At 34.0% G+C, this 27,793-nt stretch overlaps 1 protein-coding gene across 3 annotated transcripts in view; it reads left to right on the top strand.

Annotated features, from left to right (window-relative positions):
• snama (something that sticks like glue) overlaps positions 1-27,793 on the top strand; it is a 71,224-nt gene that overhangs the window by 34,936 nt on the left and 8,495 nt on the right. For all 3 annotated transcript variants that reach the window (XM_023167205.2, XM_023167212.2, XM_023167219.2), the window contains one exon: positions 1,712-1,969. In XM_023167205.2, coding sequence (XP_023022973.2) covers positions 1,712-1,969 — 258 coding nt within the window. The remainder of the gene's footprint in view (positions 1-1,711; positions 1,970-27,793) is intronic.

Raw genomic sequence — 27,793 nt, forward strand, 5'->3', positions numbered from 1 at the left:
ACCATAAACTCTATTTTTCAGTGTACCCCATAAGAATGTACACTTAAGTCTGGAGACCTTGCTGGCCAGCTCTCCGATCCATTATTCCCTATCCATTTATCACCAAACCTTTCAGTCAGGTAATTAGATACTCATCTGGTAGTGTGCGGTGGAGCACCATCATGTTGAAGCCAGATGTTGTTATAGTTAGCTGAAGGTAGATCATCCAAATAGCCTTCAAAAATCGACATTAAAAACTGGTGATTGGTTTCTCCATTCAGAATTCCGTCAAATGAATGAGGACCCAAAATTCTATCTTTGTAAATTCCTGCCCACACGTTAATACTAAATTGCACTTGAGGTTTTTCAGAACTTCTGGGGTTATTTATGTTCCAAATGTGTTTGTTATTTCGGTTCACAATTCATAAAAGTGCTTTCATCTGTCCAAATTACATTTTCCAGGAAAACAGGAAAATCAGGTCTTCTTATTAGCCAATTTAAAAATTTTAATCGCCTTTCGAGATCACCTGAATGCAATTTTTGAGATATGTGTTTTTTGTAACATTTCAAACCACTTTTTTGAGATGTGTCCAAGCACTTGTATGACAAATATTCATTTCGGAGGAAATTTGACCTGTAAATTTTCCCGGGTTCATGTGTATCTGTATTAATTTTTATTGAAAAGGACACAATGTCTAACTTACCTCATACATACCTTATTCATCAAATTTTCTTTAGTTTCCTGATCCATTCTGTCTCCGTATTTTTTCCTCGACTTTTCAAATGAACCTAACTCTGTGAGATTTTGTTTCCCAATGGTGAGGATCGAATTTGGAACACCTTGTATCTCAATTTTCTATAACAACAAAATAATTGAACATGAAAATATTGATGAACTATTCTCAATTGTGTTGTCTTCTATTTTAACTCTGGAAAACTAGATTCGAAAGTGAGTTCAGTTGAAAAAAAAGTTCAATGCAACTGCAACAATACCTACCCATTTATAGATGTATTCAGCTGAACACCTAAAAGTACTTGAAGCTTTTCAACACCACATAAAGTGGATTCAGGTTAGATAAAATAACTTTTGTTTAATTTCTTCTAAGATTTTTATTTGTTACGACCGATTTCGGTTAATTCTCAACCATTTTCATGTTTACTTGAGAGTTTACTAGTAGAAATGAGACAAAAGTTAATTTCTCATGTTACTTGAGAATAAATAAACCAAAACCGCTCGTAACAAATAAACATTTTGGTAGAAATTAGACAAAACTTATTTTCTCTATCCTATAATAAATATGAATTTCTAAAAACAAATAGGTAATCAATTAAAAAGACATCGAATAAAGCAATTCATCCCATTGACGACCTTTAATTGTCTTATATTAAAGTTAAATGAGAGGTGTTCTCTTAAGATATTTTCTTCATCCTTCTGCCAGTAGCTTGTTCCACAAGAATAATATGGAACTGTGAGACTGTTTAAAAAATCCATTTTTGTTCAGTTGATTGATTTGAGTAAACTTCAAACTTCTTTTGATTGACTCTTCATTTCAATTATCATAATATTCAATAAGTAGCTATATACAATGTACTCTTGCGAGAGCGGTACAACAAAAAAAACATGAAAATTACATTTGAGCTACAGGTAATAACTTGATTCCACTTCTTACAACTGCATCAATGAATAATCGGTCCTACCAATACCGAATGAAATATTCCTTCTTTGCTTCAGATCCAGACGAGATCGTGACTACGATGATGACAGGGACTACAACAGAGATGAACGTACTTTCAAAGATAATCGTAGAACTAGAGACAATAGAGAGCGCAGATCGAGAGATAGAGACCGTGACAGATACTTTGACAATTTTGATGATAAGAGAGGTCCGCCGAGACAGCAGCAATGGGGCCAGCAGACCATGCCACCGAGGCCAATGCAGGAGGGTTACTATCCACCGCCAGCCATGCAGCAGGGATACCAGACTAACAGGTACCTCATTTATTTGCAATTGTATTGGCTATTTTTTATGAAATCTTCAAAAGTTTGTGTAAGATATGGTAAAAGCTTCAGAAATATGGGTGATAGCTCAGAGTATATGATTACGGTAGTACACTGAATTTGCTAGGGTTAGAAAAATTAGTGCCTAGCCTCAATCTATAACTCATTCAATAATGGTTTTTGATGACTGATATGTTTTTGGTGATATATTGAAGTTAATGTGATAAACTGGTATAAATTGAATTGTGGTTTGATCTACAAATTAAAAATCATTTTTTGAAATATGAACTTTTAATCATATAGAAAATATTAGCGTGTGAAGAGATATTTTCCCTTTAGGTTCTATAGGAAAGAACCGTTTTTGAGTAAGTACAAATAGGAAGTATCCACACTTTTCTTAGAAACCTGACTCTTAATTTGATCAACGATGAATAAAAACTTAAAGTGCTCCCAAAAATTATTTTTTATGAATGGTTTGTAGACATCTGCCTTTATATTGATGATAAGTGGAAGTCTAAAATCGGTCTGCAGAGGTTAAAAGTCCAATGAAGCAATATGTTGTAACACTTATGTCATGGTTATATTTCTTGATGTTTTTGTTGTCTAACCTTCAACAATCTGAAAAATAAATAAATATAGATCAACAAAGATTTTTTTCAAGTGTAATGAAGGGAAAACTAAAAAGTTCACTACGTAATATAGAACTTTGAAGGGTCCAATTAGTCAGTAACTTCTATTTATATATCTTGCCAACAAATGAAATTATTGAAAAATTAAAAAATGTATCGATAACTTTTTCAAAATGGCTTATGGTTCAAAAAATTCTTTTCAGTTCTCAAAACATACAAAAATACCATTTTCCGAAAATATATGTATTCTTTTGATAAATGTTGAAGGAATAAAAAGTCAATATGACATATTCAGTAGTCTACATGATTACAAGAACACATGATGTTGTACCAGAACTCAGTTCAAGTTAATATTTTTGTTATTAATCTCTCGCCTTAGCAGTGGTAACCAGGTACGATCGAGTTCCGCAAAATTATTTAAAATACACTTGTTAGGTGCCAAAAATATATAAGCTGATTCTTTGAGTTTTCTCAAATTCGAATGTTTGCAGTACAAACTGAATGGAAAAAAGTTATTTTCGTGTAATTCAGTGTTCATAAATCTGAAAGTAGTTGCTTTCAATTTCTATCTGAAAAAAAAACTTCTGTACAATTACTTCTTTCCTTTTTTCCTATATCTGTATAATGAAAAAGAAAGCAACTTTTTTCCCAAAAACTAATATCACCCAAAAAATATCCCCTTTAAAGGAAAAATATTTTTATGTAGTATACCCATACTCAAGATGAAATAAATACTTTTTTTACTGTGAATAGATGAATGAAATGAAATGGTTCAACATTGGAAAATCAAAACTAGAGTTTCTACATTGATCTGTTTTTCTAAGTTACTGATTGACTATGAAAGCTGTTTTCAGTACGTGACGCGCTTGATATTTTTTATTCTGGAACTGGTCAGTAGAGTAGTTAAAAAATGAGGCTTGAAGTCTCAATATTCTTCTTCAGCAAAGTTAACAAAAAATCGACTTTATTTTATAGCCTGGTGTTTGAAACAGTTTTTTGAAATGCATGCAATTGGTTTAATGATCAGCAATCAGAAATCAAAATTTGTTGATCTCTAAACTACTTTCTGAGCTAGGGTTTTACAAAAAATGAATCCATATATTTTTTACTCTTAAACTTGGTAATCTTTCGAACATATAATCAAAATGTCTTGCTACATCTTTCTTAGGCGTTTTCTAGTGCTCATGTATTCAAAACGTATTCGTCTGTGATTCAAATACATTCATTCTGGCGTTGAAACGATGATATCACATAAACTATGATTCAAAACTAGCGTGAGATTGGTTTTGAAATGGAATTTGACATTACGTTACGTCAGTTGTCAGTTTCTGCTTTATTTTGATCGTTATAGTTTATAAAGTGCTGAAAACTTTTCATCAAATACGTTGTAAGGGTTTACAAAATAAAGCTGGAAAATTATTACTTGCACAAATCCGATTATCATTAAGTAAGAGAAAACTGAAAAATTTGTTTTTTTTTATTGAATTTGACATCTGACACAAATTGAATCATTCCATTTTGGCAAATCTTATTATTAGTGATGTAACGACAAATCGTTTTCGAATACACGCTCGAATACGATTAAACGCCAGAAAACACCTTATCTGTGAAACGAATCAGCCCCGGCGCTCAATGTGTACACGCATAACCTGCAAATAATTTTTCATCGCCACAAACTCTATCATGAGACAACAATGAGTAATTTTAATTTCCCGCCGAAAATGGGCTGCATGCGATGGCTTCTGATTGGTTGACAGGGTGATAGCGAAAGTGGAGGAGTGACTATCCCTGTCCCGCTCCTCCGAAAGTAGGTTTGAACGAGAAACATTACTTTAGCTGAATAAGAATTCCCTAGATAAACCTTTATCTATCCATAAAAAGATCTCGTTTTGTTGTTCTTAATAAAGAATTTTATGAAAATGAAAGATATTAGGTATATTGTCAAAACTGAATCCCTGATTTACCAACCAATAGATCTTATTTACGGGTTGGCGATAATAAGTTCAGATTTTCCATGAAGTAGACAGACGTCTAGTGTTCAATAGTGTAAAAGTAGTAATTTGAATAGGTGAAATAGCTGTAATCATTTTCGTTCATCAATATTGTCTTTGTGAAGTGAAATGTACCATTTTTCTCTTTGTGCCTAATGCACATTATAATGAAAAATATTTCACATTTTAATCAAAATGAAGTTGATTTCTCATATTTTAATTTTCCCGGGCTTACCAAAAAAATTTGGTTACATGATTTATTAAGTTTTAAAATATATAAAGAGGTATAAAATAGTTTTCCAATAATTTGAGAACCTTCAACAGAATGTCAAGAGTGTAAAGAAAGCTTTGAGAAGTTGATGAAATATAAAATCAAAATATGTATTGGATGAAATGGTTTCAACGCTTTTCGAAACAAAAAATATATAGGAACCGATTTCTTTATTGTCAAAAAGCAGATTAGCTTGAAGTTCAGACAAGTGATGAGGCTACAAGTGATAGTGAACAAGTGAAATAGTGCGACAATTATAAAGTGTAATTCGAGTTGAGTGTTGAATTGTAATTTTGAATTGTAGAATAAAGAATGAAAGCATCAATACCACTTATTATTAAAGAACCCACATAGATATAACATCGGTGACGGCTGATAATAGTAATAATTTTGATTCGTTCTGATAAAGTGTTAAATAATGAATTATTTGTTTGGAAGATATGTGGGAAGAACTAGCTTTGAAGACGATGAATTTTCAAAAATCAGTCTCCACTTCTTTATCACCATTTCTTTCTATTATGAGAATAAGTATGTTTTTTAATTCAAGTGATAGGACTTCCTTTGATGGCAATACAGTCAAACATTAATTATTTAGTTTTCACTCACTCATTGTATTTCAAGTAATTGTAAAGTTCAGAAATAGAAAAAATGTAATTTTATGCAATATCAAGCTGCTGCTTTTGATCAGATATGTTCATAAAAGTTGTAAAGAACTGCAGATTATTTTAGCGCACATCTTACCCAGTACAATTTTTTTTCTATGTTTTATCCATAAATATTTCATCATACTGAACAAAATAATTAGCACTTCATCCATCAATCAATAAGCTTTTACCAATCTTGAACAGACTTCTTGTTTCTATACTTCCATTGATCAATAGGTCATTTGGTCTCAAAAGAACGTGAAATAACAATCAATATAATAATAGATATGAGATGAAAACTCACGTATAAATATGACTGGTGTTATTATATTTATTGAGGTGATCATTGTCGAATAGTTTTTTTTCTCTTATAGGTACATTGTAAGTAATGTGATTTTTCCATTTTGTTTACATTAATCTGAGTTCCTTTTAGAATTTTAATTTTATAGAGAAAAGTAACATTACTTAATAATTTGGCATGTAGAATAATATAAAGAGAAATATATGAAATGTATTATATGAATTCCACTGAGGTGTGAATAATTTCATATATTGCAAGTCATTTATTTTCGAAATTCAATCTGTGATATGTACAGTGATATTTACCGGTAAATTGTGATATATACATATACTATATACATATAATATATATTATTTAATTGTTATACACTGTGATATTTTTATGTTTAACATAAATTGTTATGTTATTGTAAGAGTTCCCCGAATTCAACTGAATCAATAAAATACTTCATCTTTGCTAACTATGCTTTTTTTACCTGACTGGAGTGTGTGACTACCATCAAATATCAGCAAGTGGCAAGGAAATGTGAACACAGCCCTAAATTATGTCATACAGTAGAATAATTATTGAAGAAAATATGAACCTTTCCAACTGTGATTGAAATATCTTGCTAAAACCGCCCTCTGTTACTTCATTTTGTTTTTTAAATTCATTTTGCACGACCAAATAAGTGATCAGTGAATCTGATAGTGTAACCTGAGTGAATATTAAGAACCACAACCTTCTTTGTTCACTGTTGAGTTTCCCTACTTTTATCATTATTTGAATAATAGACAAAATCAAGTGTTTGAAACAATTCATAATGAACTCTATAGTATAGAGATTTTCACAATCCCTGTATTTTTCAACACAATTTTGTTAAAAAATATGTTTTCAGAATCAGGACATCAACAAAAATGTTTCATTTTTTTGTTAACACACTGATCCGTTGCTTCGTGAAAGTTAGTAACACTATTCATGATAATAATTATAAATTTTCACTATAGATTTTATTTCCAATATACGTTTCACTACGTAGTAACATCCTCAGTTGGACTGAAACTCCACACTACTTCACAATGCAATTTATACAAATTATCGACTTCAATTAATAGATATTACTAATTGGTAAACAGATATCCAGCAGGTACAAAACTGGTAAATTTTTAATACCTATGATTCGACTAGTTATAGTTGATTTTTCATGAAAACAAATTGAACATTGTTGAGAAATCAACTTCATGTTGGTCGTTCAAAAGGAAATTTGATTGAAGACTGATAACACCTCAGGTATACTTATAAAAAAACAAATCCAAAATTGACAAGCACAACAAATCAGGTGTTTACAAGCTAAAGTGTGGCTCGTACCAAAATGTTTATATTGGAAGAAAATCTAGAAATTTCAAAACCAGACTGTCTGAACACACAAGAAGTTTTGAATTAAAGAAAACCAATTCAACCTATACATGCCATCTGTTGGAAAACAACCACGACTTCTACGTGAACTACGACGCACTACATACAGGAAAAAACTTAACCTGCTCGAATTCCTGAAAGTTTATAAACGTAAATAATCAAATTTACTTTTCAACGACCAACTCTCCAATTTATTGTCATGAAAAATTTACCGGAAGTAGTCGAATCATAAGTAACAAAAATGTTTCTGTTATTTATCTGCTGGCTACCTATTCTCAAAACTACTGAGTCACCAGTAATAGGTATTATTTGAGGTCGATAATTTGTATAAATTGCATTGGGAAGTAGTGTGGAGTACCAGTACAGCTGAGGATGTTACTATGTAGTGAAACACACATTGGAAATGAAATCTATATTGTGAAAATGTATAATTATTGTCAAGAATTTTTTCAAACATCAGAAACAAGACATTTCTGAGACCGTAATCAAATATGAAAATGACAGTATTAAAACGTACTGCTTATATTGATATAGATGATATATTTGATATAGAATAATTTTAACTATATAACAACTATAAGCAACAAATCTAACAAGAACCAGCGGTCCTACAGTTTCAATGTTTCTGACAGGTTGTGTGAATAAATTGTAAAATATTGACAAAAGCTCAAACTTGACTCAACCTAGAATGTCCTAGATGAACAAGGATCCCTACGAGGGTAAGTTGCAAAGCCAACAACCTCGTCTACTAAATTATAAATCGTGTTCTGCTTTTCTCCTACAGCTTGCACTGCAAGGCAACTAGATTCAACCAGAGTCAAAAATCAATCATTCATGAACCAACACCAGACAGCACCGGTTCGACGTTTTATTGCTCCCTTCAGTTACTAGACTGGACCATAAATGAACTGTTAGACTAAAAGCAACCTTTCTGATAATAATTGGAAGCCCTATTTATTTTGAATGAGCAAGGTTCTGTTTTCTGTCAATACCATAGATGACATCTTCATGAAAGAAGATTACTTTTGTTGAGAATTATTCATTAAGGATCGTTAGGTCTAACATATTGCATTTGTTGTTTAGTCTAACACCACTGATGAGACCTAATGGCAGATCAAAACAGTGATGTCTGGTGTTGTATAAGGAATGATTCACTTTTGAGATCCGGTTTCATCAGGTTGTATGCATTACATGCATTACATCTTTAAAACAAACTGAGAAGCAAATAAAAGCGGTCAGATTTTAATCTGAACATAAATTCTGTGCTTGATTTCAAGGGTTTTTGTCTTTTCGTAGATTTCAGTTACTGAATGAAGCTGAAATCAATCCGGCAAATAGTATTTTGTACAAGTACAAATAGTATTTTATAGAAGTGATATATTTGATATCACGAGATTCTAGACTGATGCATAAAAGAATGCCAACTGTTGTTTTCAATTCAAGTCTTTGAAGGACCTGCCATTTTCTAGGTAGCAAGAAATGAGAAACCGATCTGTGGAAAATCATCAGTTGATTCAAAAGTGAATTATGTAGAGGTTTTTTTAGAATCAAAATCATAACTGAAGTTTTCGCCTCCGCAGAAAATATACAGGGTATGTTCAGAGAATAACAGAAATTTTGTTTTTTTTTTTTTTTTCTTGAAAAAAGTTATTTATTCATTAGTCAATGTCGCCTTCAACATAGTCTCCATTAGATATTATGCAATTGTGCCAGCGCTTCTTCCAATCCTCGAAACACTCCTCAAACTCGTTGTTTGGGATAGTCTTCAGCGATGCGCGTTTAATGGTATCAATGCTTGTAAAACTACGGCCCTTCATTTGTTTTCGCAAATAGGTAAAAGTCAGACGGAATCATCTCTGACGAATGTGGATGCTGGGGCATTGTTAAGAGTATTTTTTTGTCAGGAAGATTCAACAATTTTGGAACAAGTTTTGCTGCTACGCGTTTTGTACCCAGAACATTTTATGACATGAGTCAATTGACATGCCAACATCATAGGCAACTTATTGGGATTAGGTGATCGTTTATAAACATTTCTTTCATTTTTTTCGGGTATAGCTGTGCTGGGACGTCTGGTGTGTTAGTCTTCACGTCCATCTTGGAAACTCTTGTTTTACTCATAAGAGACTCGCCAAAGGCCTTTGTTAACATTTCGCACTCTTTGTTACATTTTATTTCATATTTCAAGTAAAATATGATACACATTCTTTGATCTAAAAATTCACTCATTTTCTTGTAGACCAGTCCAAACCACGTGTTTCCGATCAAAAAACTTAGATCATCCTTTAGTGAAATATTAACCTGTGAAACCATTGAAAGTTGAAGTGGAACCTCTAATATGGATCTAACAAAACACTTTTCTCGTGCACCAAAACTAACATTTTTCCCAACTATCTTAACTGATTGAAAGCTATTTTCGGTTTTTTGGGCCGTGGTCTGCAAGTTTTCATGACTGACGTTTCGTCTACACTTCTGTGGTAGACATTATCAAAGGCGATGTGGTATTGGTCGCAGTGCTCGAGTTGTTGTTCCCGCTGTTACGAACGTATTAGTTAGGATGCTGGTATTTGTCTCTGATTTTATATTATTATTAGTGGGTGTGGCTTTGTTTCTCTTAATTGGATTACATTACCTTTTTCGTGTGCCTTTAAGGTAGCCAGAGTTTATTAATGTTCATTGCCCCTTCTATTGGAATTATCACTGTATTTTTTAATTTTTAAGCCTCTCTATATACTCATGGGTGGTGAATTCAAATTTTATGTAGTAATACTGTATCTTCGAATGAGATAATGGAAGTGGCTTCATTTTTGTGAGCATGGCTACAGCTGATTTGTCGATTTCTCCCAATCGACAATTTCGTGTTCAGAGAGACTTTTTTTCGTGGTTCTAATGTAGATCGACCCGCAGCTACAAAGATTCCGGTATACCTCTGGCTTTGCTAAGGGTTCTCCGGGGTCCTTATCTAACCTTAGACTTTGTGTGATAGTTTTTGTTGTCCTAAATATGGGTTGTCGTGTTTCTTCAAGGTTCTCCCAATTCGGTCTGTAATATTTTTGACATAGGGAAGGAAACTTTTCCCTTGACCAGCCTAGCTGGGGTTACTTTGGCGTTCTTCCTCCTAGGTCGTATGGCCCGCTGGAATTTTTCTTTGGTCTACATTACCTTGAAGATATTTGGGTTCCCTAGGAAGACTTTCAGGTTCATAGAGACGTCGCGCTCTCTCAACCAACGTTTTAATTACCCCTCTCTTTTGTTGTGGCTGTTTGTTAGTTTTTGTTCAGGTACCTGTCTCTGTGTGTTGGTTTCTATACACTCTGTGGCCCAATGTACCATCTTCTCGTCTGTTCACAAGAACATCCAAGAAGGCTGGAGTCCCTTGGGTTTCTAGTTCCATTGTGAATTGGATTTATGGGTCGAGAGAATTGAGATGTTATAAAAAATCGTTTTGTATCTCTTCATCTTGCCATACCACGAACGTATCATCAACATAACGTAGCCAACAATATAGTTTCACGGCCCCTTGGCGCTAAAGCCCGTTTTTTGAAAATGTCCATGAAAAGTTTGCCAACACCGGACTTGATGGACTATCCATTGCGGTATCATCGGTTTGTTCGTAAAAAACACCATCCTACTGGGAATAAGTTGATGATAAACAATTAGCGAAGAGGGCGGTTATATCTGCTGGGAATACTTCGCTTATTAGCCGTATCGTATGCTTGATCGGAACCATCGTATATAAGGAGACCATGTCGAAGCTCACTAGTACACCTCAAGGACCTAACTTCATATCTGTACTCTTTTCGATGAAGTGTTCGAGTTCTTAATAAATGAATATGTATTTCCTATAAATGGCTGCAGTAGGGTTGTCAAGTATTTAGCCAGCTCATAAGTTGGTGAACCTATCACATTCACGGTAGGTCTGAGTGACTCATTATCTTATGGATCCCTGATCTATTTATGGAAAAAAAAATTCTGCTAATTTCATGAAAATCGTTTATAAAATATTCGACAATAAAAACAATGTTGGACTGTTTCAAAATGGGACCTTGATACACTGATAGGTTGGACGGAATTTAAAAACGTTAACCTAAAGGTGACCTTCAAAACTGCTTCTTCATTACAAGAAATGTTGGGTGAAGAAAACTGGAAAATCTGTGATATGTGAGAGATGTGTGTGTCTCTCATTATTCAAATAGCCTTCCAGAGGCGCCCTGCCAAGTTTGACCACCTGATTAAGGTAGGCAAAGGGATAGAGATAAAAGGGATCTTGATTGAACTGACCGAAAGGAAAATCCATGTAAACAGTGAATGATACAATGGATTATCAAGATTTTTCCTACAAAAGTTTTATACAAACCGCGACACCGCTATACAATAGCTCCCTCAAGCGAGAGTGTGGAAACAGTAATTTTACACTCGCCAATATTAGATTCTACCTATAGTTCAAACAGGTAATTAGTTAAACTACCTGTAAGACAAGATATAGTCTACAATTACAGAGTTCTATCTGAGCCAACAAGTTGTTTAATTAATTTATGACCGGGTTGACCTTTGGGTCCTACCTAATATTGGAGTTTATAAAATGGCTGTAAATTATAAGATTTTTAACATTCTCAATTGAGGAAGATGTATGGCAAAACACGTGAAAGTATTGCAATAAATTCTTTCAGTAATTGATAAGTAAGGGATTATTTTTGATCAGGTTAGGCTTAGGTATACATGTTTATGGTGTTACAAATCGACGAATCCTTGAATTTTCAACAATATTATTAATAATTAACCCTAAATTTGATTTTAAAAAATAGTCAAAGTAAATGAGCTATTGAGAATAATGATAATAATCTTCATTTCAAAATATGCCGACTATTACAGCTTGTATGTACACAGACAACATAGAACGAAATGTTGTCAAAAAATTTACTGGCATACATACATTCCGTTTGGTTTAAATGATCACTATGGTTCTAAATCGATAAAAAAATTCTTAGATTTATTTATGCTCTTCAAATCCTTGATACGATTAGGTAATTTACTATACAGCTTCATTGACATTTAATGAGGAGTTTTTTCAGTTATAGTCAAACTATGTTCACTGGTTTTTTTCATTTTTCTTGATGATCTACCACGGCTCGTCCATCAGTTTATTAAATTTTCACTTTATCAAGTATAACCGAATGAGTTTTGTGTTTAGGAATTTATTTGGATTATTTTCTGATAATTCCAACATGGTTGTTTAAATTCGACTAAGAAAAGTTATACAATTCTGATATGATGAAAAAATGTTTGGAACAACATGGTTAATCAATAATTTTCGATATGTGTGATTCATGATGTAGGTATACCAGCTGACAAATACTTTTGTCTAATCCAAGGTATTTTTTTTTAAATCAATGGAGTAGTTATTTCTTTTCTAGAATGAATGATTCGCCCATTTGTCTGTGAGGATAAATGGGTGTATAACAAGGGTCCTAAAAATTCATTAGTAAAAGCCTTATGGACGTATACATAATGCTATGTATGCCAAAGGAAATTGGAGCGTAATTTTTTAAAACGAGGTAGGAAATCAGAACCGAATATCGCAGTTACTTCGTAACTTCGTAACTTCTCAGTTTAATAACGAAAATGTCTTGAAAAAATATCACTAATATTCCCTCAATACTGCTGAATATTATATTGATGACATCAACTATTCGATTTGAAAGATATTTCATTTACAAGTTGAAAGGACTGCGTGAAGAAAATCTGGATTTTCCACCAATTTATGAAGTTTGGTTCTGTTCAGTGACTCTGTCTCAATCTACACCAGATTCAAAGATTTTGATAATTTTTCAGATATATAACTCTTGAAATATCCAAATTCACCGACTTGACTTTTATAAAGCTGCTATCTCGATACAAGGCAAATGATATTTCAACATATCATGAAAATAGATATTGTGAAAATTCGTTAAAATCAAGAAAGGTTCACTTCTTTTGGAATTAATGTAGCAAACAGAAAAAACACTGACTGTAGATGCTACCAGAAATAATGTGATCTAATTAATGTGACTTTGTGTAATAACCCTGCATCTTATTAGAAAAAGTTCAAACCAAAACATCGAATTAATTTTGGTCAATTGTTGCTCATTCATATACATACTTAAAGTTAGCCTTTCATGATTATTCGTCTAGATAATGTCATAAACAATTGCATTTAAAAAGCTTGTAATATAATATTCTTCCCTGGTTACTCCTCCATCATTTACTCTTAAAATGGTCAAGTAAAGTACCCAAGTAGATCTCATTATCAAGGTCCTGTCAGATATCGTGGTATGGGATTCATTAATTTGGTGGGAATTCAACGATATTGTTACGTTTTTTCCGTGGGTTTACCAATAATTGACTGCACTGAACAATAATCAAACTCAATTTTATTTCACTATCAATATAAGAAAACACTTCAATTATTATTCAAATGTCTGTCGCCTTATAAGATCGATCCGTACGGCACTGTCCGCTAAACTTGACTGCCTCGACATGCTCGTGGATAGCGTTTATATGCGGCAAACGAAACTTCCCGAAACCCCGAAACCGGTGGAATATTCCTCAGAAATTTCTCGAAGGCGGTGGTGCACAGAGGTGCTAGAATACAAATTACACTGTTTGACAAATTTAGGGGAAAGGGAAAGATTTTTTTACATTATGATCCTTGAATTAAAGATCTGAACATAATATGAGCGATAGATTTCGATTGTCGCACCATCTATCAACATGTGTCCGAAGTTTGGTCAATGTCATTTCTCGCTTCGAAATTTTTGACAAAACAAAAGCGAATCGGTAAAAACCCCATGGTTTCTATGCACCTTGCATAGAATATCCCGTTGTAACATTTCAAAACTAGACAGTGTGGAGTGATAGGTTTGTTCTGGTTCTAACATCCGAAACTGTTTGGGAAACTGCGTAAGACGTGATGCGTACAAACAAAAAATATCAAACAATCCGAAGTAGTCTCTGACACTTGTTGAAACCAGAACGCTTTTGAGGAGACCACTGTGCCACCTATCGTATATATGAAGATATGAAGACAAGAAAATACCATTGATCATGTCCATTTTGTTATGTAGCGTATCCTTATAGTCAGTTCAAATGTTATCTACCCTCAATCATCAATTATTCAAATCAAATAATTAAAAAAACATCCTAGCAAGTAGCCAAAAAAAATGTCCGCATGAATGCGCATGAGCAACGGGAACAGTTCTCAACAGTTCAGCCTCGAGAGCAGAACGATTCGGGACGGTTTAGAACAATTTAGGATCATTTCGCTATCGAATCCAGAACAAAGGATTCATCAGTCCGAAATTATCCTCAATAAACCAGAACGCTCTACATCAACTGCGCATGATCCTGACGTCCTAGAACCTGAATTTTGTAGAACCAGAACAAACCTGATAGTATCTAATCCAGTGTTGTCACGCTGTTGGGGAATGGAACTCACAGAAATTTTCACGCCGCATAGCGATTCCTTCGTTTACATAAGTACACGTGCCCAGTCCGTCTGTTTGTCTACCCGAGAAAGTTATTTTTCATTATCTTGATTATATCTATTGATGATTTATACAAAAAAATGTTCTATACTCTGTCCATCTAAGCAACAGAGTGCTCTATAACATTATCATGCATAGTGCACGTGCTCTCCAATATGCGGCTGGGTATAGAAATTTTTTTTAGTCGGAGTGTAAAGACACAAATAAGCAGTTTCCTCAGCCGTATATCAGTACTTGAAATTTCAAAAATTTTAAACTTTAAAATACCGTATATTTATACGCCACAGGCGATAAAACGTAACTCACTCCGACACCGTAACAATGAATTCCGCCAGCCGATTGCAGTTAAATCTGATTGGACAGCGCAGCGTAAGGAGGCTTGTTTGTTGGATGGATATAGTATATATATACTTTTTTGATAACTCTAATAGTACGGGAGATATCGCTAAAATGAACTTATTTTTTTTAAATTTTGAATGCTATGCATGAATTCAGTTATGTTCATCTCACCGAATCCTATAAGAAAGTTATATCGTTTTTTTTGTGAAATATGCTGTTTAGTATTTGTGTAATAAAATGCTTTAATGAAACTAAAAATTTTCGTCAATTGGAGATATATGGAAAAAAACTCATAGAAACTTTTTTGCTGCTTTTGAGAAGGAAGAATAAAATACAACCGTAATTGCTATAGTTCAGGAATTATTTCAGAAAGCAAAATTTTTAATCGAATTGAATTTCTTCAATGAGAGACAAGTTAAAACTAAAAAGTGAAGAGCACATCAAAAAAGAATTTTTTTTCATATAGAAATGACAAACAGAAAAGTTATACAATTTTTTCGTAAATATTCTAGTTCAGTGATTATTTTCGAAATACTAGAAAATGAGCAATTGAATCAGGTTGGCAACGCTACTAACGACATAACCTTATGAATTGCAATGTGTTTCTTTTCCATACGTCTTTTCCTTGCGATAACTTCTTCACAAACTAATAATTCTATACACCTTTGGACTAATATATTACGGTTCTTGCAATGAACCCCAACTTTTTTATTCGATGAGATTGTCCCATTGTTACTTTGGAGAAGTCTTTCAGAATACAAAAAATCAAATATCTAAAAATGCTGTCGTCTGTCTCGTATCGACATGTTTTCTGGATTGCAAGTCTGGGAGTTATACTGGGATTTTGTAATTTGGATTGTTTGGATTGCCTTATGAGATTGATTATTAGTGTTGTTTTGTTATATATTACATATTCTTTGGTTAGATATTCAAGACGAATTTTTGATACTATGAATTTGGACCAGTGTCCAATTGAATAAATATATTTAAGAAAATTTAGTCGCAAAGTTGAAAAGTCAAAATCTCATAAATAAAAAAGAAATTCATGAAATTGAAAGGAATTGGAGAATTATGGTTACCGCTACCACCCTTTCTCCACAAACATAGCCTAGTAATTTCTCTTTTCCTATTATTGAATTGATCAAAGTAACATTTTCAAAGCACGTCGAGAAAAAATCTAAGGTAAACATCACTTTTTCCGAATTTTCTGGTTGAATAGTAAATAAAAGTTTTCGAAAAAGGTGAATATTTTTTTTTACTTTTTAGTCGGAATGTGCATTCTGAAAAATGCAATTTCATATTTTCTACTCAATTCTTCCGGTAATGAAATAAAAATATTTTTATAAGAACTCTTGCGTTCAATCGATTATTCATATGTTGTTGGTACATCCAAACTTCTTATGGCAAAACTCGTTCTACTCAGTGCGAATGGGATTTATCATCCGATGTATTTCCGTATGAAATAGTTGATGATGACAGGAAAAGAATATCCTCATTCAAATCTCATTAAAAAATTGGCCTAACTAGGTCATTTTTCATAGACAAAAAATTTCAATACACCCCTGACAAACGGAACGAAATATCGACTTGAAATCCTCACCAGTACTGAAAGTGCTGTCTATTGATTTTTAGCAAGATTCGGAAATGGAAAAGCTATTTTCCTATATTTTTTTCGAAAATGTTGAGTGACAAAAAATTGGACGACAATGGCGTCCGCGTACCTTCTTTGTGGTCGGTCGTTATAGTCACGTCCGTTCACTACCATTTCAGAAACGAAACTGATTCGGAAACTAGTGCAGATATTGGACATTTTCCATAGAACGAATATTGTGTATAACAAAGAGTCTTAGAAAAAGTATCAGAATTTTTTTTCGTAACTATAGTGGTTATAGAATTATTTAATAAATTATGAATTTCGATTACACATAGTGCAATTTCGCCATGATGTAGAACAGTTGCAACTGAAAACTCCAAATATCGAAAATCTCTATAGAGCATTTTTTATTCCTGTTACGGTGAACAAAGCACTTCATCACAGGAAATAGTTTTTGCTTGAAAGATTGATACATTTCCATAGAATCAATTTTGTTAACTCCTACGAGTTCTATAGAAAAATCGTGTCAGTTTTACTCGAAAAAAGGCTAATAAATGAATTTCCCCAAAATTCTTATTCGACTTGGAAAATTTCGTCAACGGGAGACGAAAATTGGAAATATCGAAAAAAACTGTTTTTGTTGCTGTTGGGAAGGTGAACAAAATACTTCGTTAAAGTTTTTCTATAATTGCTATAGTTCAGGGATTATATACGAAACTTTTAGACTTGAGTAACACCCCCAATGTGGAACAAGTTGAAATTAAAAAGTGATTACATTATAACCCCAATTAACCGAAATAAATAGTAATACATTTTTCGGTAGATAAGTTTATTAAAACAAGGATAAAAATAAAAACAATAATAAAAAATCGCTCCGGGGCGATTTCATTGATTCTAGTGGTGCATTTGCTTTTTCAGCTGCAGGAAAACCCGGAAAAACCTACAGCACCACATCATCTGAAGATCTTGATCTACCAATGTCCTCTCTCTTATAAAACAAAATGTAGGGTGTCTCCAGAGGGTCCAATAGATTCAATGCATCGCCAGAACACTTCGTGACACGGGTATCGTCAAACTTAAACCAGTCCGTTTCGTCTTTGACCAAGGCGTAATAATGACCAAATTCAACGCCAGAACCATAGTGAACAATGACTGCATGAATATTATAATAGTTGTCTGCTAGATTGAAATGTTCATCTATTTCGAACCTTCCAAAGAGTTTCTTGCTTCCGTCAGAGGTTCAGTCTTGTTTGAAGAATGTTAATCCAACATTTAAAAGCAACCTACTAATAAAATGTGTGTACAGCAGAAATGAATTACAAACGATTGCTGTAGTTTATACTTTGTCTTTTATTTCGAAACAATGTTTGCTTGTTACAACAATGTATTATTTTATTAGTTACAAAAGTCGTGAATTCAAAAATTCGACGATGTTTGTTTTTTTAATGAACCGTTTCGGTTGACCCGAATTCGGTTACCCGGGGATTTACTGTTAGTTGTCCTAGTGCCAGTAGCCGGCGTCCCTGATGTATTTGACCAGACCATGTCCTACATGAAGTGGAGAGTGTGGGGACTCGTTGAGCCCAGCGTCGTGATACTGGCTGGAACTCAGGTGGGCCAGATATAAAAAATTAACGAAATTAAATGTATTTGACCAGGTCCCCCATTTGAAAATTTAGAAATACATTGTTAGTATTATTGCAAAGTACCAGTGGCAGATCATTATCCTGTGATATTAACATCGTGGCAGAAGATTTTCAATGTACCAATTTGTTATGTTTATCAACCTTTGTATCATTATAGAAACTAATATATGTAGGATAGAATTACCAAATGTGGTCACTGAAACTTTTTTTGTCCATTCAATGTCCAGATAATTATTTAAATTAATTATAAACGTAATGACATCATAAATTCTGTTTATGTAAATGTCAGAGTTTGAAAATTTAATTAAACTATTATTTTAGCTTTAAAGTAGATCTATTATGAGGTAATAATAAATAGTAGGGTATAATGATGATAAATTATAATATAACTTGTTCATTTTGAGTTCGAGGCAAAATTCAAAAGTGTTAAGTGAACATATATACATCTTTGATTATATCGATTATTTTCTGCTCACTCATCATCTTCGAAGATTTCCTCATCATGAAAGTCATCTTCATCATCCACTGCATCAGTTTCTATAACAATAAAGCTTGAATTTGTAAATTGAACCAAGCACATTTAATAGAGTTTATTATAATCGACTTACCAGGGACTTCGCTAATCAAGTCGTTAACAAAGCCTGGAATTGGATCTCCCTTAAACTATTTGAAGACAGATGAATCTTCCTGTTGAATAAAACCATATTCCAGTGGGTTTAATTTTATAGGTTGCTTTTTGAAAGCATTTATCCAAATACTCCAAATGTAATGAGCCCTCAAAAATTGCTGATTCATCTCACTCTTGCTAGGTGGTATTAAAGTTGCGTCAAAGTATACACTTTTTTGGCATTATTCATCTGGAAAGTAAACCATCGAATAACGCAACTCATCCTTTTGGCAAATATTCACCAGCTGTTCATAAACTTCTGTGATTTTAATGTATCTTTATTGTTCCCAGTTCCCATCAGCATCCAAACATGAAAAGCAGATTAATTTAATTGAGACATATTGCCAATCGTTATGAATAAATTTTGATTGTCAAGTTGGCGGGAATTCGGTCAAAATGTTGAACAAAACCAAATTCTAAATTGTCGACGTTTCGAAACGTCGTAGAATTTGTAACTGAAGTTACTGCAGTTTCGTCCTATAAGGACAAGTAGACAAGATGGAGAAATCTGGAGTTTATGAGCTTAAGTGCCCGGAGTGTAATACTATGTAGGACAATGTGGTCGAAATTTTCCAAAACGGTATGCTGAACATGAAAGGTCCTTCAGACTAGGTAAAATTGATTCGACGTTTTCAAACCACTCCTTGGAACGCAACCACAAGTTCCCTATTCTAAACGATACGGAAAGTTTGCACTATGCTGACAAGGGTTTGATATTCAATTATTTGGATCCAGTGGAAATTAATAAGCATAAGCATTGCTGCTGTAACCTGCTAAATGATCAAATCGATCTATTTTACTCACCGGTTTTCAAGTTAGACACCCACATTGTCACATGTAAACAAAATGTAGGTACTCAAGTGTCCTTATAGGGCGAAACTGCAGTTACAAATAAAAGTGGTAAAAAACAAAAATTTTCATTTCATATTTTTCATGATCTATCTACCACGTAGTAACGGCTACATCCATCAATTTATAGAAATTATACTATTTCGTCACTGGACCAATGTTCAATAAAAAATATCTTCTTTAAACTTCGTAATCTTCAATTCTCTTATGAAATCTGACGGTCGTACTTGGTCAGCCCCATAAATTTTGTACTCGATTAACGATGCTTCATGTCGTAGAATTCTTTCATTGTTTTTTATTGATGGATGCAAATATTTGTCGAAACTTACATCGATTCGACGTGCTGGATACTTTTTTATCATTTCTAAGAATTTTTTTGAAACATTCCCGAATTTTTTAGGTACTTTTTTCATAGAATGATAAAAATCCATCGTTTAAGAACACATCTGTAGAATGTGGCGGTTCTTGGATAGTATTTATTTTTCGACATTTCACAAGTACGGATTCATCCGTTTTGCATATCTAAATGATACAAAACTAGGGATACAGGTTAGGTTAGTTCAAACGTGAGTTGGTTTATTCGACCCTCCACCGCAACCCGAAAGGGTTTATTGTGTCTCACACTTATTCACACTCGACCAAATAAACCCAGCTTTTTAACGAAGCCGATTAGTTTGTATGGTGAGTTATCTTTCAGGTCATATGGTATAAGAGTACAGCTCTGCCAAACTCTCATAACCTGATTCGGTCCCCAGCGGGGCAGGCACATCATGCTCTTTCATCATTTTCTACACAGAGTCAACACATCTCTGCATATGATGATTCAAATGACAGTGACCTGTAGAAGGCCTGTTGGACATGGTAGTTCATCCCTACTTTAGTCCAACAACTGTTTGGTATCAAGCTTTGAAAGGTGGAAAAAACGCCTTGGAGTGAGCCAATCCTGGAAGATTCTGCCAAAAGTCCATAAATCTTCCTGCCATCCAGGTGTTCAATGTCTGTTTGGCAAAGCCAATAGCGATACCAATGACAGGTTCTGGTCCGATGAAGCTGCTTGCAGCACCCTTCTATGCAATATGGATTCAGGAATCATCGGATAAAATAGAATTTTCTGCACATTAATATTGTGTTGTAAGTTGACATCTTGATTCTTTCCACCGATTTTAATTGTTTCAAGTTGACTTGAAAAATTTTGAATCGGTGTTCTCTTGGATTGATATTTCAAATCGTATAGGATCAGATGCACATTGAGATATAAAAGTATTTCATTATTCAGCACCAATCTTTTTGGCATTCAAAAGACATTTATCGATTCGAGATGTAGCGGCTTTTCCAGAAGCAATATTAAATAATTGATTATGAGATAAATCAGAACTGAACTGATTTATATATTGATCAAAAGTCTCGATGAATTTTTCAAGTTGTTCACTACTTTTTTTTTAATATTGTTAGCTCCAATTCTGCTGAAATATCTTGCTTTTTGGTAATTTTCAATTCGTCCAAAACGTGCACTTTTATCGTTGATCGGATGTCGTGTCTTTTTGCTCAACGCAACGAACTGAAATACAGTTAATCAAATTCACGATACCAATCAGTCTTTTTTCAGCATCCGCATTAATGGTTTGTTCCATATTAAACTGATAGGTTGTCTCGAGAAAGATTTATCAGTTCGTTCCATTCCGAAAAAACGTTTTTGAAAATCTTTCAGTCCGGGGTGGGTTTCAGAAACTTTCTTCATCAAGTTGTAGTGATACAAAACCGTCCATTCAGCATAATTTTGATGGTAACATACAAACAACAGATTCGTGATTTATGTATATCATATAAAATCGGGTACATTGAAATTATACCGCCACGATGTTAATTACACGATAATGATCTGCTATTGTTATTTCTCGATAATATTAACAATGTATTTTTAAATTTTCAAATGGCACACGTGGTCAAAAACATTTAATTTCGCCAATTTTTGATACCTGCCTACCTGAGTTCCAGTCATTATCACCGCGCTGAGCTCCCCCCCATGTCCCCTCCCGAGTTGAGTGCCCTGAGTTGAAATCTTCCCGACACGGTTAATGTGTGCAGAACATCCCACCTGGTCCATCCACCCTCGCCCCTTAGGAGCGGTCCTCAACTTACTAATGGGCACTTCAGCAAGATTGACATCTGACCTTCTTTGGTCGTAAGTCAGACTCTATGTGCTATTACTTTCTGATCTGATGTCGCGCTGAGCTAAGCGAGTCCTCACTTTATATAGGGTACAGCTGCCGGACTTGGTCATGGCCGGTGAGAAGCCCCTCCCTCTAGATGTGTAGAAATCTGTTATCAAGCTGTTAGATTATTCGAGCCGAAAACATCCAAATTCAAGACCGCATTCAGTTAGTGATGGAGTTTAATAATTTCTTTGTCATACACGGACCCAAACTTCACGCAGATATGATATCTCCCACCGGCCATGACTCAGTCCGGTAGCTGTAGGTACATGGGACTCGCACTACACAAATAACTAGGTCTGGTCAAATACATCTAGGTAGCCGGCCACTGGCTTTTGGATTATGTATATCAAAGTCAACCAGACGAAAAATTATTTGATAAGCATATTAGGGACAGCGCAATGGCTACCATTGCATGTCTACAGATCAAGTATGTCGATTGAAACAAACGCCTTTATGCCGGGTCACGGAGAAAGCAGAATATGCTTACAATTGAATGATTTTGGGTGCTGTCTTGGATATAAAGAGAACATTGGATTATACGTCTCCAGAATCAATCATCGAGGAGAAGAGCTGCAAGTGGATAGACTGCATGCTTGAAGGAAAATTGGTATATCCAACCATCGTGGAAGAGACAGTGGTAGGACGGGTAGCATAGGGGTTGTTCTCGGGGACGCATGGGTTGTCCCCACTCCTATGGAACCGCGTATTGTGACGCCCAAAGAAGATGTTGTATAGTGAAACACGTATCGCGGTTTTATAAACTTTCGAGTGGAAGTCTCACATTGAAGTGTATTTTTTTAATAAGGATATATTTCGATATTTCTTATCTACGGAATTCGAACCGACCTGCGAGAATGCTTTCGTATGAATTAACTTTGTAATTTACTAGCCAACCACCCCGGCTCCACACGGGTGAAATGCCGATACTAAATATACTACAGAATGTTTTTAAAGTATTGTTATTTTCCTCGCTAGACAGCTCCAATAAACACATGCGATTATTGCTAATCATAAAGTGCCATAGGGCGAAGCGCGGCCATCAACGCAACCGATATGTTCCTGCATTTTAAATCTGTTATATTTTCGAAACTATTCATTCAAATTACACGCTGTGAAGGGCCATAATGATCTATATTAAATGCACAATGTATGTGAGGTACTTAATTGGATAAGGATTAATATTGTATTGTTTAAAATACCTTCGCAAATAGGCCATTATTTCTCGTAAAAAGTAAAGGATAAAAAATGGTTATTGTGAGTTATCCTGAGGAGATAGACATATACCATCGGGGACTTTTTTTGTAGTCTACCTATTGTAAAACCCCGCATCAAAATCCGTTGGGTAGTTTTAAAAATCTAAGCATACACAGGGGCAGACAGCGGAAAGCGGCTTTGTTTTATACTATGTAGTGATTTGAACCTTGATAAAGTAACGGATACACTTCAATTTTTTGGAAATTTAAGATTACGTGAATTGGAATATACGATTTTCGCTCCAACTATGTTGACGACCATTTGAGAACCCTAATGCCTGCATCAAATCAGATGTGATATTTTACTTATGGTTGGAAAAGAACCACAAAACCACCATTTTTTCTATTTTTTCGCTTGTAACTCCCAAACGGTGCATTGTAACCAAATGTGCTCGATAATTAGTCTTCTAGTGGACAAATTTTGTTCTGCGAGCATTATTCTATGCGTTGTTTCCAGCAAAGGAGGTATAGAGCAGCAAAGAAGTACTACAATCACTTAACCGTTCCTGTGAATAGCATAAATTCCATGAAAAACTGATTGAAATAGTTTTGAATAAGGGATGGAGTAAATTTGAGGGAAAATTCTTTATTTGTATTGTAGACTGAGTATAACCAAGACTATAACTGAGAAATCAGATATTTTCTACTCATCCACTCATAAAATATGTGTTACAGTTTTACAGAAACGCAACACGTGTTTCATTTCACGATAGATCCTTCAGGCGTGTCTATACTATACATCCTATACAATCAGTAGAGACATGCCTGAAAAAGCTCTTGTATAGCGAAACAGTTGCTGAATTTTTGTAAAAGTGCTTTAGTGAAAATCTCACAATAAAGTGTTTCTTGAATACGTTATGGATTTTCATCAAGTATCGACCGATTCCATCACATAATCTATTATTATCATTACTATTATTATGCGAGTACTCAGTTCATTGATATTTAGGCTGGAAATTATCATTAGTTTCAAAGCAACTTTCAAGAAAACTAAGAGGACGATCAGGAAGATGGTGAAACCAATTAAATATTTACTGTTGACCGATGAAAACCCTTTGTAATCTATTATTATCAGTATCAGAATGATGTATCGCGATGTTCCGCACTGCGAATTTTGAAAAATATAATTATCAATCCATTGCGAATGTTTAGAAGACAAACTGAATGGAGAAAAGTTTTTTTTTAATTAAGTCGGTGTTCATATAAAATTATTAGTTTCGAGAGAGCTTTTCTTCCAGTTTGTGACTGAAAGTTACTTCTTTGCATGATCTATGTATAGAGTTACCTTTTTATTACATTACACGCTTTATATTAGCTTCACCTGTATGTATGTATATTTGTAACTATCAAGCTCTGGACCTGTATTTGACAGAGTTACCGACATTATTGCTTGATCTATTCGCGGGCAGATGGCGGTGTACGTAACCTTGATTTTTCGACATTATTGCTTGATCTATTCGCGGGCAGATAGCGTTGTACGAAAATATCAATGGTCATTTTTCTAAACAATATACGGCTGATTGATCCCAAAATTCAGATTAAATAAATATAATTTAAAAAGACTAAAAAAACACGCTTTTATAGCATACGAAACTGAAAAATGAAAAATATATATAGTTTAAAAAACTAAAAAACGCGCTTTTAAAGAACATCGAACTAAAAAGTTGGAAATATTTTTTTAATAATCTTAAAACAATAACGAACGAAAAATACTAGTATTATTTTATATTTTTTGTATATCAAGCGCCCGTCGCTGTTTTCACAATAATACTAGTATTTTTCGTTCGTTATTGTTTTAAGCTTATTTAAAAAAAACATATTTTTAACTTTTTAGTTCGATTTTCTTTAAAAGCGTGTTTTTTAGTTTTTAAAACTATATTCATTTGTAATTGATTGCTTCCTTCCTTTCTTTGGAAGATTCCCACATTTTTTTGTATAAAGATGGAGAAATAGAAAGCCAAAACCTCTCCTTCCCATAACTATCGTCCTTATAAAATTGAACCATTTCAAGAACTTTCGAATGTTAATTATAAGCGATTACTATTTTGTGAAATACTAATTGAAAAGAATAGCAACTAATCAAATTTTCTGAATAATATACCCCAAGCACCTGGTAAATATGTAATCGGAAACATGTCCCTTTTATTTAACTTACCAATATTTGAATGCAATACTAGAATATGTAAGACAATGTGTGAATAACTAATTGAAAGATGGGTGAGAGGGTAAGATTTTTTTTATAAAAAAGCCACTTATAAAACGTTCATAAAACAATATCGTATCATGATACGATAAAGAATCAAACGCATTAATATTCTATGTAGTACTCGATAGTGTTTTTGTGAGAGAAGTGGTAAACACATATTAAGCTACTTCACTAACCTTAAGAAATTATGTTGATATTTTCTTTCGGTTTTAGTATTATATGATATATGGGTAAACTGCAATTTGAACATCTTCTGTCAACTGACAGTTACCAGAATGCTAGAACAGTGTTCACCTGCTCGTCCTCTTAATTTTCTTGAAAGTTGTATCAAACACAATATTAAAAAGGTCTACCTCATGAATTAATGAGGATTCCTATATTGAGACTGAAATTTGTTAATTGAACTGGCCGAGACTTGATGAAAATCCATATTAAAAAAACTAATCAATATAGTTTATTGTATGATTTTCACTATAAAAGGGTTTTACAAAAACCGCGACACGTGTTTCGCTATACAATAGCTTCTTCAAGCATCAAGCTTCAGTTTATGTCACGGTTTTTGTAAAACCCTTTTCTAGTGAAAATCATACAATAAATAAACTATATTGATTTTTTTTGAAATCTGTTAATTATGGAATAAAAAAGTATAATATGTACGGGTGAGTCGAAAGTTAGCAACGTTATAAAGAATTATTGTTCATCCACCATGTTCAGTAATGGCGCCTTTCCAGATATATCCAATAGTAAATACAGATATATATGGACGATTTATTGGATGCATAAGTTACAACTTAGTGAAAAAGCGCATCTTCAATGAAGGGAGATTTCATTCTCCGATTTTGTTATTTTATCAATTCATTTTTCATAAATATTAAAATTCATAAAGTGACAGAAGTGTAGTTTCAATTACTGGATAGTGAGATTTTCTTCCTGAAAATTATGCTTATTCTTTAGTTGTGGCTTATATCATCTGATAAACGGACCCATGGAGAACGACAGATTATCAGAACTAAAATGGAGCCTGAAGACATTTTCTATGTGATCATTAGTCAGGTTATACATTGCTCACGTTATTCAAGTTATTCTTGGGCTCTCTCAGCGATTCGGTGTTTTTATCTCATCAATCGGCGCAAAACGCTGTCCTGTCATGGGTCTCGCAGGGTGCTAAATCTGGTGAATACGGTGACTGAGGCATGATTATGGTATTGGTTTTGACCAAAAAATTTCGAACAAACAATGACGAGTGGGCAGGCACGTTATCGTGATGCTAAAGCCATGAATATTGGACGTTTTCTTCGTATTGCTTCTCGCAAGCGGGGGATAACTTCAAGATAATACTCCTTATTGACCGTGCGATCATGTAGCAAGAACTCCTGATGCACTACGCCACGATAATAGAAAACAGTGAGCAAAACCTTAACATTAAATCGAATTTGGCGTGCTTTTTTGTCTTGGCTCTCCTGTGCTCTTCCATTGGGACGATTGGATTTTGGTTTCGATGTCATAACCATATTACCCATGATTCGTCACTAGTTATGACCCTTTCAAGCAAATCTGGATCGCCGTTAACGCCATTCAACAATTCCTGATCGATGCTTATGCGACGATTTCTTTGGTCAAAATTCAGCAATTTTGGAAGGAACTTCGCTGCCACACGCTTCATGACCAAAATTTCCGAAAAAATTGTCTGACACGAGCCAACCCATATGTCGCCATCCTCAGCAACCTCTCTAATAGAGATTCAACGATTGTCCATAACGATTGTTTGCCCTTTCTCAACATTTTCCTCGGTTGGTAACAGTGACGGCTCGTGCATTGGAGAACAGGGGAGGCTAAAGTCATAAAGACTATATACACACAGAAAAGCCCGCCGTAGGCGCGAAATTTTTTATGTTGCTGCACGCTTTGCTTAATACTATGCCACACTGTCTATAAGCTCATTTTGGATGGTTTTTGAGGTGCCCAAAAAAACGCCACCGTTTAAAAAAGTGCCAAATTGTGAATCATATTTGCCCCATAACATTAAAAGTTCCTTGTTATTGGATTAATCGAATCTTCGGTTTCATCGTGTCCACGAAAAGCTAATTCTTGGGAACCCAAATAAATCGTAATATCGATAAGTCTTTTTAAATTCGACCGATTTTCCTTAACCTGATTATTAAAAGAAATTATGGCCTCTTTTTAAGCTGTATCTACAGCTGTTGCTATATTTTTTTTGCTAAACAATTTTAATTTACAAGATGAAAATATATGCTCCTTAGATTTAAAATGTCTTTCTGTAGAACGAGGTA

This window comes from Leptinotarsa decemlineata, unplaced genomic scaffold, assembly GCF_025532065.1.
Source record: "Leptinotarsa decemlineata unplaced genomic scaffold, Ldec_3_MD MMD2_P_RNA_scaffold_2, whole genome shotgun sequence".
NCBI classification, from domain to species: domain Eukaryota; kingdom Metazoa; phylum Arthropoda; class Insecta; order Coleoptera; family Chrysomelidae; genus Leptinotarsa; species Leptinotarsa decemlineata.